Raw genomic sequence first — 14670 nt, 5'->3', positions numbered from 1 at the left:
ACTTAATAATAGTAAACTAGTATGATTTCATGTAAATATCGGATGTAAATAAGTTTTTGATAATATTTTATATTATTAGTATTTTCTATGAATCTTCTGTGAAAAAAATCATATAATTAAAATAATCTTTAACATGTTATAAAATAAAGACAGTAAAGTAAAGACAAGTATAGAGAGAAACTGATATATTATTCAAACTTCAAACTTATGTAAATAATGAACTGAAAACTCCTCTATTTATAGAAGAAAGGAAGTTGTTGTGTAAGCTGCTACTGCAAGCTGCTTGTAAGCTGCTACTCTAAGCTGTTGTGTCAGATATAGATAATCTTCTACTAGGAGTAATATTTATCCATAACGGAGTACCGAAAGGATAAGCTTCTTCAGGAGGCTTATTTCTAATAGAGTACTAAATAGATAAACATATTTACGGCGGGGTCTCATATGGATAAGTTTCTTCAGGAAGCTTATTTACAACGGAGTACTAAATGAACATCCATAATATAATATATTTATAACATCCCCCTTGGATATTCATTAAAAGATAATGTGCCTCATTAAAACCTTACTAGGAAAAAACCCTGTGGAAAAAAATCCTAGTGAAGGAAAAAGAGTACACATATTTAGTAATACGCATTGCTAGCTGCCTCATTAAAAACCTTATAAGGAAAACCCTGTGGGAAAAAACCTTAGTAAGGAAAAAAGAGTACATCGCGTAGTTTACTCCCCCTGATGAAAATCTTATTTCAAATATTTAAGTCTCTGCATTCCAATCTTGTATGACATCTTCTCAAAAGTTGAAGTTGGTAAAGATTTAGTGAATAAATTTGCCGGATTGTCACTTGAACGGATTTGTTGCACATAAATGTCACCATTTTTCTAAAGATCGTGTGTGTAGAATAATTTTGGTAAAATGTGCTTCGTTCTATCTCCTTTTATAAATTCCCCCTTCAATTGGGCTATGCATGCAGCATTGTCTTCGTATAAAATTATGGGTCTTTTCTCACATTCCAAACTATATTTTTCTCGAATAAAATGAATTATTGATCTCAACCATACGCATTCCCTACTTTCCTCATGAATAGCTATTATTTCAGCATGATTTGAAGAAGTAGCAACAATAGATTATTTTGTGGAGTGCCATGATATGATAGTACCTCCACATGTAAAAACGTACCCAATTTGAGATCTAACTTTATGGGGATCAGATAAATAACCTGCATCTGCATAACCAACAAGATCTGCACTATCTTTGTTAGCATAAAACAAACCCATATCAAGAGTTCCCTTTAAATATCATAATATATGCTTAATCCCGTTCCAATATCTCCGTGTAGGAGAAGAACTATATCTTGCCAGTAAATTAACAGAAAATGCTATGTCATGCCTTGTAGCATTAGCAAGATACATTAGTGCACCAATTGCACTGAGATAGGTATTTCGGGACCAAGGAGTTTCTCATCCTCTTCTGGAGGTCGGAACAAATCTTTATTCACTTCAAGTGATCGAACAACCATTGGTGTACTTAATGGGTGTGCTTTGTCGATGTAAAAGCATTTTAATACCCTTTCTGTTAGGCAGATTGATGGATAAAGATCCCGTCTGCTAAATGTTTAATTTGCAGATCAAAATAAAGTTTTATCTTTCCAAGATCTTTCATCTCAAATTCTTTCTTAAGATATTTAATTGCCTTTTGGAGCTCTTCTGGAGTTCCAACAAGATTTATGTCATTAACATAAACAGCAAGTATAACAAATTCTGAAGCCATTTTCTTTATAAAAATATATGGACAAATAACATCATTTATGTCACCCTCTTTCAGCAAATATTCACTGAGGCGATTATACCACATGCACCCAGATTGTTTTAAACCGTACAAAGATCTTGGTAATCTGATTGAGTACATTTCCCGAGATTTTGAATATGCGTCAGGCATTTTAAATCCTTCAGGGATTTTCATGTAAATTTTATTATCAAGTGACACGTACAGATAAGTTGTAACTACATCCATTAGATGTATTTCAAGCCTTTCACGTAAGGCTAAACTGATGAGATATCGAAATGTTATGGCATCCATAACTGGTGAATATGTTTCTTCATAATCGACCCCAGGTCGTTGTGAGAATCCTTGTGCAACGAGGCGAGCCTTGTATCTTTCAACTTCATTTTTATCATTCCTTTTTCGCACAAAACTCCATTTATGACCAATTGGCTTTATACCAGCAGGTGTTTGGATTATTGGTCCAAAGACCTCTCTTTTAGCAAGTGACTTCAATTCCGATTGAATTGACTCTTGCTATTTTGGCCAATCAGATCTTTGTCGACATTCTTTGACAGATTGGGGTTCAAAATTCTCACTATCTTGCATAATGTTAAGTGCAACATTATAAGCAAAAATATTATCCACCACTATTTCAGATCGATTTAAATTAATCCCATCACCAGTAGAACTTATTAAAAGTTCCTCGCTCACTTGAGTCTCGGGTTCATTGATTTCTTCAGGAATCTCAAAACTAATCAGATCTTGGGTCTCTTCAGGAGATCTCTTCATAATATCATTTTGATCATTTGTCGATTTTTTTTTTCTAGGATTTCGATCCTTAGAACCCAAAGGCCTACTACGCTTCAGGCGTGCTTTAGGTTCACTAGCTCTCATGCTAGTATATGGTCCTGCTGGGACATCAATTCGGATATGAATATTCTCTGCAGGGATATGTCACTTAGTTATCCTTTTCAAATCAGCAAATGCGTTTGGCATTTAATTTGCTATATTTTATAAATGGATGATCTTCTGGACCTCCTGATTACATATAAGGTATGTGGATCAAAGTGAGATAATGATGAAACTTTTCACACAATTTCTCTTTTGATTTCCTTTTTCTCTCCCCCTAATTGTGGGAAATTTGTTTCATCAAATCGATAATCTGCAAATCGAGCAGTAAATAAATCTCCCGTCAATGGTTTAAGATAGCGAATAATAGAGAGTGAGTCAAACCCAATATATATTCCTAACCTTCATTGGGGCCCATCTTACTGCGCTGCGGTGGTGCTACTGGCACATATACATCACATCCAAAAATTTATAGATGGGCAATATTTGGTTCATGACTAAAAACTAATTATGACGGAGAATATTTATTATAATGTGTTGGTCTGAGACGGATAAGTGATGATGCGTGCAAGATAGCATGACCCCAAACAGTAGTGGGCAATTTTATTTTCATAAGTAGTGGTATTGCTATCAATTGCAGTCGTTTAATAAATGACTCTGCAAGGCCATTTTGAGTATGAACATAAGCTACAGGATGTTCAACTTTTATCCCAACTGATAGATAGTAATCATCAAAAGCTTGAGATGAGAATTCTCCAACATTATCAAGGCGAATAGCCTTTATAGGATAATCTGGAAATTGTGCCCTTAATCGAATTATTTGGGCTGATAACTTTGCAAACGCCAGGTTGCGAGATGATAGTAGGCACACATGAGACCATCTTGAAGATGCATCTATTAGGACCATAAAATATCTAAATAACCCACTTGGTGGGTGAATAGGTCCACATATATCCCCATGTATACGTTCTAAAAAGGCAGGGGACTCAATGCCAACCTTCATTGATGATGGTCTAGTGATCATTTTGCCTTGATAACAAGCATCACAAGAAAATTCATCATTTGTAAGAATCTTAAGGTTCTTTAATGGATGCCCACTCGAATTTTCAGTAATTCGTCTCATCATTATTGATCCAGGATGGCCCAAACGGCCATGCCAAAGCACAAAAGTATTTGAATCAGTAAACTTCTGGTTTACGATAGAGTGTGCTTCAACTGTACTAATCTTTGAATAGTATAAGCCAGAAGATAAAGTTGGTAACTTTTCTACAATGCATTTCTGGCCAGAAATATTCTTTGTAATACAAAGATATTCCACGTTCATTTCATCTATTGTCTCAACATGATACCCATTTCGGCGGATATCTATAAAACTCAACAAGTTTCTTCGGGACTTTGAGGAGAACAATGCATTGTCGATAATAAGTTTTGTTCCCTTAGACAGAAATACAGTAGCTCTTCCGGAGCCTTCAATCAAACTTATATTACCAGAAATTGTTGAAACATTTGCTTTTTTCTTATGCAAATAAGAAAAGTATTTCTAATCTTTGAATATAGCATGAGTTGTTCCACTATCAATTACACAAATATCTTCGTGATTGGTCTTTGATCCAAACATAATTTGAGGATTATCCATATTCTTCAAAATGACATAAACAAAATAAATATGATAGTAAACATCATTTTCAAAGCATAACTTTTATTTATGTACAGCAATTACATAACCATACTATCTACTACAAATAACAAAAATTAAAATATTTACATTTCTACAAATTCACTACCGATCACATGACTTGTTTCTCCTTCCGGGAGTGCAAAATAATCAGCTACATCCAAACGCATGAAGTCTAAATTATCTTCAGAAATAAAATTTGCTTCAGCATTTTTCTTTGTCTTCTTCAGGGAGGCTTGATACAGCTCAACCAGGTGCTTTGGCGTACGACATGTACGTGACCAGTACCATTTTTCTCCACATCTATAACATGCATTTTCTGGCTTTGCTGCTTGCACCGCTTCATGCTTTTGTTCTTTTCTTTTTCACTACTGGTGGTGAGGAGGGTTCTTTGGTGTATTGTTATTACCACGATTAGAGTTTCCTCCCCGACCATGGCCATGACCACGACTGGGGCCACGTCCTCTTCCACGCTTAGCTTGGTGGAAGTTCATCTCATCCACTTCAGGGAATGGACAAGAACCAGTAGGTCGTCTTTCATGGTTTTTCATTAATAGCCCATTATGTTGCTCGGCTACAAGAAGATGTGAGATAAGTTCAAAATACTTTTTGAATCCCATCTCTCGATATTGCTGCTGCAGGAGCATATTCGAGGCATGAAAAGTGGTGAAAGTTTTCTCCAACATATCATGATCAGTAATATTGTCACCACATAGTTTCAATTGGGAAATAATTCTGAACATAGCAGAATTATACTCACTGATAGATTTAAAATCTTGTAGCCTTAGATGAGTCCAATCATAACGTGCCTGTGGAAGAACGACCATCTTCATGTGGTCATATCTATCTTTTAAATTATTTCACAGTATGACTGGATCTTTAACAGTAAGATATTCCATTTTCAGGCCCTCATCAAGGTGATGGCGTAGGAATATCATTGCTTTGCACGGTCTTGGTTTGATGCCTGATTTTTATCTTTGATGGTGTCTGCCAGACCCATCGCATCAAGATAAATTTCGGCATCAAGCACCCAAGACATGTAGCTTTTGCCCGATATATCCAGGGCTACAAACTCAAGTTTAGAAAGACTTGACATTATTTAGAAAAAGAAAGTCCGTACCTCTGATACTTTCAAAGTATTTTCTCGAGATGGCAGAGTCTCGTGCTGATAACGTGTTATAAAATAAAGACAGTAAAGTAAAGAACAAGTATAGAGAGAAACTGATATATCATTCAAACTTCAAACTTATGTACATAATGAACTGAAAACTCCTCTATTTATAGTAGAAAGGAAGATGCAGTGTAAGTTGCTACTGCAAGCTGCTGCTGCAAACTGCTTGTAAGTTGATGTTGCAAGCTGCTTGTAAGCTGCTACTCTAAGCTGTTGTGCTAGATATAGATAATCTTCTACCATGGGTAATATTTATCCATAACGGAGTACCGAAAGGATAAGCTTCTTCAGGAGGCTTATTTCCAATAGAGTACTAAATAGATAAACATATTTACGGCGGAGTCTCATATGGATAAACTTCTTCAGGAAACTTATTTACAACGGGGTACTAAATGAACATCCATAATATAATATATTTATAACATAACATAAATTATAAAATCAAATCACCCATAGCTTTATGTGAATTTCCATTTGCTATAATTTACCCATGTGGAAGTATTGCCTTCACCTTTTCTTTTCCCTTTTTTAGCAACTGATTCTGAATTTATTCGATAAGCCTACTTTCTTATTTTTCTTTAAGAACTATTAAATTTTGAATTCATAATTTAAAAATATATTAAATTCAAGGTAAAAATAAAAAATTAAAGCCTATCAAATTAAATTCTAGACCGGTCTCTGTCTTTCCACCCCACTATCTCACATATACTATGTGAGAAATATTTATAGATTTTACAAGAAATTTTTGAAAGAAAAATTAGGGTAATTGCAATAGTTAAAATAAAATGAGAATAAACATTAGTCAATGATTAATCATTTCAAAAATATTTGTGGCCAGCTTCCTTAATGTGGAGGAAAGGGATGAACCCCAACTCAAAACATGGACGGTGGCAGCCTGTCCCATGCTATGTCAAAGCTACAAATATCCTCTAATAATATATAATTAAAGAATAATCTGCTTTTTGGCCAAAAGCAAGAATACAACAGTTAAGACTTTATTTAATTAATGTACCAAAAGAATATACATAAATACACATGGATGAGGCAAACAAGAAGAAAGGGATTAATGAGGAGGGCTATGATTAAAATAAATTGTGGTCAATTATATAAATATTTACTGACCAACTTAAAACTAGTTAATTCATAATGAATCATCACATTAATGAGCAAAGCTATTCTGTTAAATATTTGAACATATATTTTAAGAAATTCAAAATGACACCTAATTAACAGTCACTTACCAACAGTCCCAATATCAAAATATGAGTACTGCTTATGAACGAGGGTGTCAATGGTTCTGTTCGACCGGTTATTTTATAAAATTTGTACCATACTAATTTTTCGGTTATTCTATTATGTATAACTAAAATTAGACTTTTCGAAACCATCCCAATCATGTCGGTTTCTCTTCGGTATCGGTACGGTTCGGTTAATTTTCGGTATTTTTTAAATATCATATAAAATTCACCAGTAGAAGTAGAATGCAATAACATACGTTCTTTTATAGAACTTAGCAAAACTTTGTAGACATTTTTACTGTTTAAGGGGTGATGAATTAAAAAAATAAATAAAAGATGACTAGAGTATAGATCCATCAACTATTCTACAACAATGTAAAAGAAACGAAGCAAAGGCAAAATAAATATAAATCACACGAGTGAAAAGATATTAACCAAACTGAGATTCAAGAATAAAGTCTATAGAAAATTAAATATTCAAAAAGATAAATCTAAATTATATGAAAGGAAACATATTCAATACATTGTAGTTTGCTACTCATTATCGCTAGAATACTTTGTGTCTTGCTAATAAAGATACTTGAAATAACTTAGTTTAAGTAGATGTAGTATAATAGGTTTTAGGAATTAATATTTTGAGTTTAATTACTTGTTGGCTTGTAATAGTTTTCATAATTCCAATGCCCAAAGAAAAATTTAATGCATTATTATTTTTAAACTTACTAGATAAATATATTTTTCACATGTAAAATTTATTCGGTACGGTTTGGTATTTTTTCGGTTTATATTAATAGAATAAAAAAAAACTACCCTAATTATCGGTGTGATTATAGATTTATATAATAAGAAACCTAAAAATCGATTCGATGCGGTCGATTTAGTTGGTTTTCGAATATCCATTGACACTCCTACTTATGACGCTTCTAACATGACAATTTTCATCCTGGTACGTTTGGTAAAAATGACAAAAAAAGAAAAGCCCGATGCATTAAGCTTTCGTTATGCGCCGTACCACAAGGGTCTATTGTACGCAACCTTACCTGGCAAGAGGTCGGTAAAAATGACCCCAAAAAAAAAAAACATTCTCGGCTAATTTCTTCATTAAAAGTTGAAGTTGAGTAGACTTTCTCTACTATAGAGCTTAAAGCTATTTTCTTTCCTAAAGAAACACTCTTCTAGTCTATGAAAATACTAACGTCAAGATCACAAAGGCAAAATTTACAGATCTCAGACAGCAATCGCAACAATGTCATCGCCAAGCAGAAGAAGTTGCCAAAGCTCGGTTCTTCCATCCAAGATAAAGCGCCTCCTGGCATTCGGCAAGCTTATAATTTGGGCTATACTCCTTCAACATGTCTTTGATCGTCTCACCAACCGATGGACTCAAAGGGAAAGGAGTAAAACCAGCCATCACAAGTCTTGACCTCCACTTGCCAAATGGTTCGTGCCTTTCCACTCTTTCGGCCCCTTCACATGCGATTATATTGACAATGTCCCGTGCAACACAATGCTCCTCTGCACTGATCCGCTGCTTGTCATCCCTCGGACGAGCTGCATCAATTGATTCAAACATAGCTGTATAGTAATCTAGAGTTTCACGGAACCTTGGAAGGAAAGGGGCGGTGTTGGTGTTCGATTCTTGTTCAACTAGGGTGACAATTTTGGGAGACAAGCTCTTAACTAGTCTTAATAGGCGATCTCTATGGTTCATAGTGCTTACGCTCTCATCTGGCATGTGGTGCAACATGTAAGGGAAATTAACTGCCAGGGCTTCTCCATGTCTAACTTGCAGGTTCTCTAGTTCGACCCTACAGCCTGACATGGCAGCACCATGGAATTCGAAAGGCACTCCACAAGACTCGGCAACTTTTGTTAACCTTTCACCGACTAGCGTAAGTCCTCCACCTCGTGCATGAGCTGATTGGGAATCATCGACGCCTGTGACGCGGACAAATGGCGGTCCACCAGGCCGACGAGCAAGATCGTGAAGGAGGAACATCCATTGACTTCCCTGTGCAATTTGAAAATCAATGATGTGGATTCTATTCTCATTCCTCATGGCTTCCCCGATGACGACATTGGCGGACATATAAGCGAACTTGAAGTAAGGGCAGATGTGATAGAGGACTTGCATGTAAGACAACAAATCTGAGCTAGTTGGTTCGTTGCACTTCAGTTTTTTGTATATGATACTTCCTGAGGACAATAACCGTGCTCTTAGCCCTTCCAACATGTACGCACTCAGTCGTTGCATTGGTTCGCCAGAAACCGATACCCTTTCCTCTAAGACATTCATTAGCCCTTCTGCAGATGAGATATCAGCCTCTGCTACTGCTTCAGCACAGGCAAAGAGCAGATCTTTCAAGTCCAATCTGGAGGCTATGTCCAATACTTGATTCCACTTTATCAAGGAAGAAGGTTTTGAGATTACACCATTGAACGAGCAACTGCTGCTGTCATCAATATCAGAGTCAGGACCTAGCAACTTATTCTTCAGTTCCCTCAGCACATGCTTCGTTCCGTTGCCATCATCAACTCCTGAACACCAGCTTACAGGTGAACCACAAGTGTTATCATAGGAATGATGTGGATCAGACATGTATGACTGAGAACATTGAGGAGAGAACGGACTCCTGTTGGAAGAGATGCTCACGGAAGGATCTGCATCGTAGACGGTGTAGTCAGTAGCTGGCAATGAGTCCAGAGTGAAGAACTGTTCATTCTGTGTCTGAAAAGAAAACTGTGTCCCAGAGCTGCTACTATCGTTATAAATGCTGTTGTCAAAAGCACGGTAAGGAGTGTAGTATTGCTGAACTTGCTGCATTGGTTGCTGGTTCAAGCTATGTACACTGCCCGACCTTTGTGGTCTCTGAGATGCATACATCTGGGGTTAAGTTACTAACTCACTTCGAATAGGCTAAGATGCTGTAGGCTAATTCAAGCAACTGTTGCAAAGAAAGGCTATCTTCAATTTGCTAAACCTTCACACTTAGTGAAGGATGCATGCAGTGATCAGGAAATGTCTTCACTAAAACTCGTCCCAACATCTCAAAGAGCGGATATTCTTTCAGAAGAGAGTGACTGAGCTGAACTGAAGCACTAGAGCGGAGTGGATAATTCCGGTGCACCGTTGATCAAATTGTCAGAACCAACAAAATCTGCCAAGAAGTAAAACATGATCAGTATGCTTCATGAGTTCAAACTTTTTAAAATGAATACTAAAAATCACAAAAGATTTGTCACAATAGAACAAAGAAGCCTTCCTTTTAGAGCCAAAATGCTAACTTGATCAGTGTCAAAGATGTTATGACAGGATAAGTAGAAATGAATATCCACATCTTTTTGCTGGCAAAGTACAAACAAGTGCAATGAAAGGAAGAATATACCAAAAAACAAGGCAAGAGACATAGTATAATCATTCATCAAGGACTAAACGGGCAGCCCGGTGCACTAAGCTCCCGCTATGTGCGGGGTGCGGGTAAGGGCCGGACCACAAGGGTCTATTGTACGCAATCTTACCCTGCGATTGCAAGAGGCTATTTCCACGGCTCGAACACGTGACCTCCTAGTCACATGGCAACAACTTTACCAGTTACGCCAAGGCTCCCCTTCTCATCAAGGACTAAACCAATAGAAAAATTGAAAAAGCATATTAGATCAGCAGATCCAATAGTTTCAACAGTTCAACAATCCTTTAATTCCATAGCATGTCACCTTCGCAAAAAGGATGCTCGCCCTTGACCAAGACACAATGTCTTACATACCCATGAAGTGAGTTAAAAAGGAACATTACATAAACAGATAAACGGAAAAAAGAACAAGTTAGGATCGTTTCATCTTAAACTGAGCAAGCGAATCCAGATGGTGTAATTACTCTGTCATACATGAGATCTCGATATATCAAGGAAGGAATTAGGGAAAGCATTAAACAACACTAATTAATGAAGTTTGTGTTGCAGCTCCTAATGAGGGAAGACCATTTAGTGGAAGATTTAAGTATAACTAACTCACATTAGTAAAAGAACATAGATAGACAGCAAATTTACCAGAAACTGTATCCGGTCTATAACTCCCAATATGACTAATAAAAAATACAAAGGCAGGAAGAGTTTAGAAACTTATTGACAAATACTATCAACTTAAAATCAACTCATTAATCATTGCCATCACAAGCCTCTTAATAGGAAAGGCACTAGAAAAAAAGCCCCGTTTCTAAGTAAGGTAAGCTTTGAAACCGTAGCTTTCCCGGTTTTTCCCCGTACAGTCCATTTGTCCACAACAAATTAAATGAAACCTGACGAAAAAGAAATGAACACTTCACATAGAATGAACTTTGTGTTAGTTTATCTCCAATCGACTCCTCGCTTGCCACTACTAACAAGGTCTAGGTTTATATAGGTTGATTGCCACTCCATATATGTTTCAGTAGCTAGCCCCAACCAGCAGGGACGGATGTAGTGTGCTAATTATGGGTTCAATTAATTTTTTGAAAAATGGTCAAAAATGCCCATAATGTATTGAAAATGGCTCAAAAATACACTCAGTTAATCTTTCGGTCCGTAAATGTCCCTAACGTTTGTTTTTTGGCTCAAACTTACCCCTATATCTAACAGAAGGGTCAACAATACCCCCAACGTATTGAAAATGGTTCAAAAATACCCTTCGTTAATATTTTGATCCACAAATGCCCCTAACGTTTGTTTTTGGGCTCAAACTTACCCTTATATCTAACAGAACTAACCTGGTCAATTTTTTTACTTTAACTTCGCCATGTAGCATTTTTTTAATCCGCCACGTGTATTATTTGTATTAAATAAACTCACATGTATCTTTTAAAATACCCAACGACCCTGACCCGCTCCTATATATTTGGACGGTCGGCTAAAAATAATTACATTCGCTAGTTAAATATATAAAAAATATACATTGATTATATATAAAAATATGTATATTATACATTAATATTTTTATATATATTTTTTACATGATATTATTTTTAGGAGAAATTATACGGTGTAGTTTTCCCTTCAAATTTTGAAGATCTTAACAAGTTTAACAAATATAAATTTTAATTTGCAAACATAAAAATGATAATGTTCTATTTATATGATTCTAAAGGAGAAGCAAAGAAACAGATGGAAAGGAAATTATTTAAAACCTTTAATTATATACATATCCAACTGCTTAGCACATTAATGGAGTTCACATGATCTTTTCAATGGGAACTAATAGTGTTTTAATATATAGCGATAGAGCTAAAATATTAGCAAAAACTGTCATTCCATTGTCAGATTTGCTTAATAAATTCGAGTTATAGATCATAATTAATAGGGAAAACTACACCGTATAATTTCTCCTAAAAATAATAGCATGTAAAATATATATTAAAATATTAATATTTTTATATATAATCAATGTATATTTTTAACTAGCGAATGTAATTATTTTTAGCCGACCGTCCAAATATATAAGAGCGGGTCAGGGTCGTTGGATATTTTAAAAGATACATGTGGGTTTTATTTAACGGAAAAGGGCCAAAAATGCCCTTGAACTATTTGAAATAGCTCAAAAATGCCTTCAGTTTGTTTTTGGCACCAAAAATTTCCTTCTCATCTATATTTTGGACCACAAATGTCCTTAAACCGTTAGTCTTGCCATTAAAGGTGACATGTTAGTCCAACTGGGTTAGATTTGCTTACATGGCCATCCACCTAAGCATCCAGCAAAATTATTTTTTCGGAAATGTTTTTAAAATACAAAATCAACACTTATTCTGAAAAAAGTAAAACAAAACCGAAAAAAATATTTTTCCGGAATAAGTGTTGATTTTGTATTTTAATAAAAATTTCCGAAATAAATAATTTTTCCAAATTTTTTTTACTTTTTTCGAAATAAGTGTTGATTTTGTATTTTTAAAAAAAATTCGGAAAAATAATTTTTCTGAAAAAATAATTTTACCATGTTGGATTGCTTTGGTGGATGCCCATGTAAGCAAATATAACCCAGTTGGACTGCCATGTCACCTTCAATAGCAAGACTAACGGTTTAAGGGCATTTGTGGTCCAAAATACAGACGGAAGGGATATTTTTGGTACCAAAAACAAACGATAGACATTTTTGAGCTATTTCAAATAGTTCAAGGGCATTTTTGTCCCTTTTCCGTTTATTTAATACAAATAATACACGTGGCGGATTAAAAAAATGGCACATGGTGAAGTTAAAGTAAAAAAAATGACTAGGTTAGTTCTGTTAGATATAGGGGTAAATTTGAGCCCAAAAACAAACGTTAGGGGCATTTACGGACCAAAATATTAACGGAGGATATTTTTGAACCATATTCAATAAGTTAGGGGTATTGTTGACCCTTTTGTTAAATATAGGGGTAAGTTTGAACCAAAAAACAAACGTTAGGAGCATTTACGGACCGAAAGGTTAAAGAAAGGTATTTTTTAGCCATTTTCAACACGTTAGGGGCATTTTTTGCCCTTTTCCGTTAATTTATGTACAAAAATTTGTTAAAATTACAAAAATTCTAGATATGAACCCATAATGAGTTTAATTCTAAAAATCTTAAAACTTGAACCCATAGAATTTAAATCGAGCATCCGCCTGCAAACCAGCCGAGCGAAAAAAATAAAATAAGAAGAATGACAAAAAGAAAAAATAATAAGAATAATGAGCTGCAAAAGCAAACCAATTTCTCCACAAAGAGGAACTTAGTTCATTAACTGATAAATAATCAACTCATCCTACTGATTACTCAGCATGTGACAACGAAGCTACGTTAACAAATGACAGAAACAATTTAAAAAGATAAAAACCTTTTCACTTTAGAAATGAAAAAACAGAACCTAACAGAAACATGAAATTCAAACGACCAAAGCTCTAATTAACTTCTGAACAATAAAATTTCTTCAAAACAAGAACAAAAGAAGCAAACACCTAAAAGACTTCAGTTTAATTCTTTCCTTATACCACGAACTATACATTAACAAACCAAAGGTTGCAGTTAATGAAAACAACGTAGACTAAGTCAAAAATAAAAAATACACAGAAAATCAAACACTTTCCAGTAGGAGTAATTTACCAAGAAAACCAGAGATGAGAGATATATACCCAACCAAAAAAAAAAAAGAGTAACATAATTATATTCAGATGAAAATTAGAACCTTTTTGTCTTCTGCTAAAACAGAGCGAGAGAGAAGAGGAATTTGCCTTTTGCCTTCTGTCTTGTGCTGATTGATGATACGAAGAAACCAGGAGTTTAGTATTTTATTATATAGTGAGAGACTCAAAACCAGAGGACGAAAATGCCCTTGTAATTGTATTGTAATTTCTTGGAATACCCCTCCCCTGTGTAGATCTCAAAGTTACTGACTGATAGCACGTGCGCAGTGCCTGTTTCTAGTCTTGCCTTTTGGAGAATATTCTGAGTCGAAAATATTGAGAATGCCATGATATATCTCAAAGTGCGTGTACTCTTATTTTTATTTATTTATTATGGACAAATACTAAAGTTTTCTTCGCGTAACTCGAAGGTCATGGATTTAGAATCGTGTGAGCAACAATTAGGTTAGGCTATTTACGTCACATTCCTTGGATGCTATCCTTCTCTTGATCCTGTGTGAATGCGAAATATTTTGTGTACCGAACTAAAAAAAAAGTGATGGTCAGATCAATTTGCGCGAACCTTAATTATTTTATCATATATTAGTTTGTTACCTTTCACGGGTAATTGTATGTAAAATATATTGCCTTGCATTTATTAATTTGAGGTGTTATCCTGAATTGAACCATGTACTATCAAATTAGTGCAATCAAAGTTGAAAGTTGGACTAAGCTACAATCTAACCTTTTCCCTAAAATACTATTCTACGACTTTCGCTTCAAAGAAGATATGGTAGAGTAATTTTTGCCAAATTAACCATGGTTAGTATTTTGTTAGAGATATTTTCCTATGCTTGGCTCAAAAAAGCAT

The 14670-nt window shown here is 35.1% G+C and overlaps 1 protein-coding gene across 1 annotated transcript; it reads right to left on the bottom strand.

The window, feature by feature from the left end:
* Positions 1-7797: 7797 nt before the first annotated feature.
* LOC104090793 (scarecrow-like protein 13) lies at positions 7798-13976 on the bottom strand. Its single transcript, XM_009595975.4, has 2 exons — positions 13862-13976; positions 7798-9850 (listed from the first exon to the last, which is right to left on the bottom strand). Exon 2 carries the CDS (start codon positions 9574-9576, stop codon positions 7942-7944), a length of 1635 nt encoding a protein of 544 aa, XP_009594270.1. The 5' UTR covers positions 9577-9850; positions 13862-13976; the 3' UTR covers positions 7798-7941.
* Between the last annotated feature and the right edge of the window lie 694 nt (positions 13977-14670).

Source organism: Nicotiana tomentosiformis, chromosome 4 (assembly GCF_000390325.3).
Source record: "Nicotiana tomentosiformis chromosome 4, ASM39032v3, whole genome shotgun sequence".
Lineage (NCBI taxonomy): Eukaryota > Viridiplantae > Streptophyta > Magnoliopsida > Solanales > Solanaceae > Nicotiana > Nicotiana tomentosiformis.
The sequence above is the reverse complement of the archived record's forward strand: the minus strand, read 5'-3'. Positions and strand labels throughout refer to the sequence as shown.

Bases quoted from the DNA above. Each gene is read 5' to 3' on its own strand.
- LOC104090793 (XM_009595975.4), bottom strand. From the start codon at position 9,576: ATGTATGCATCTCAGAGACCACAAAGGTCGGGCAGTGTACATAGCTTG.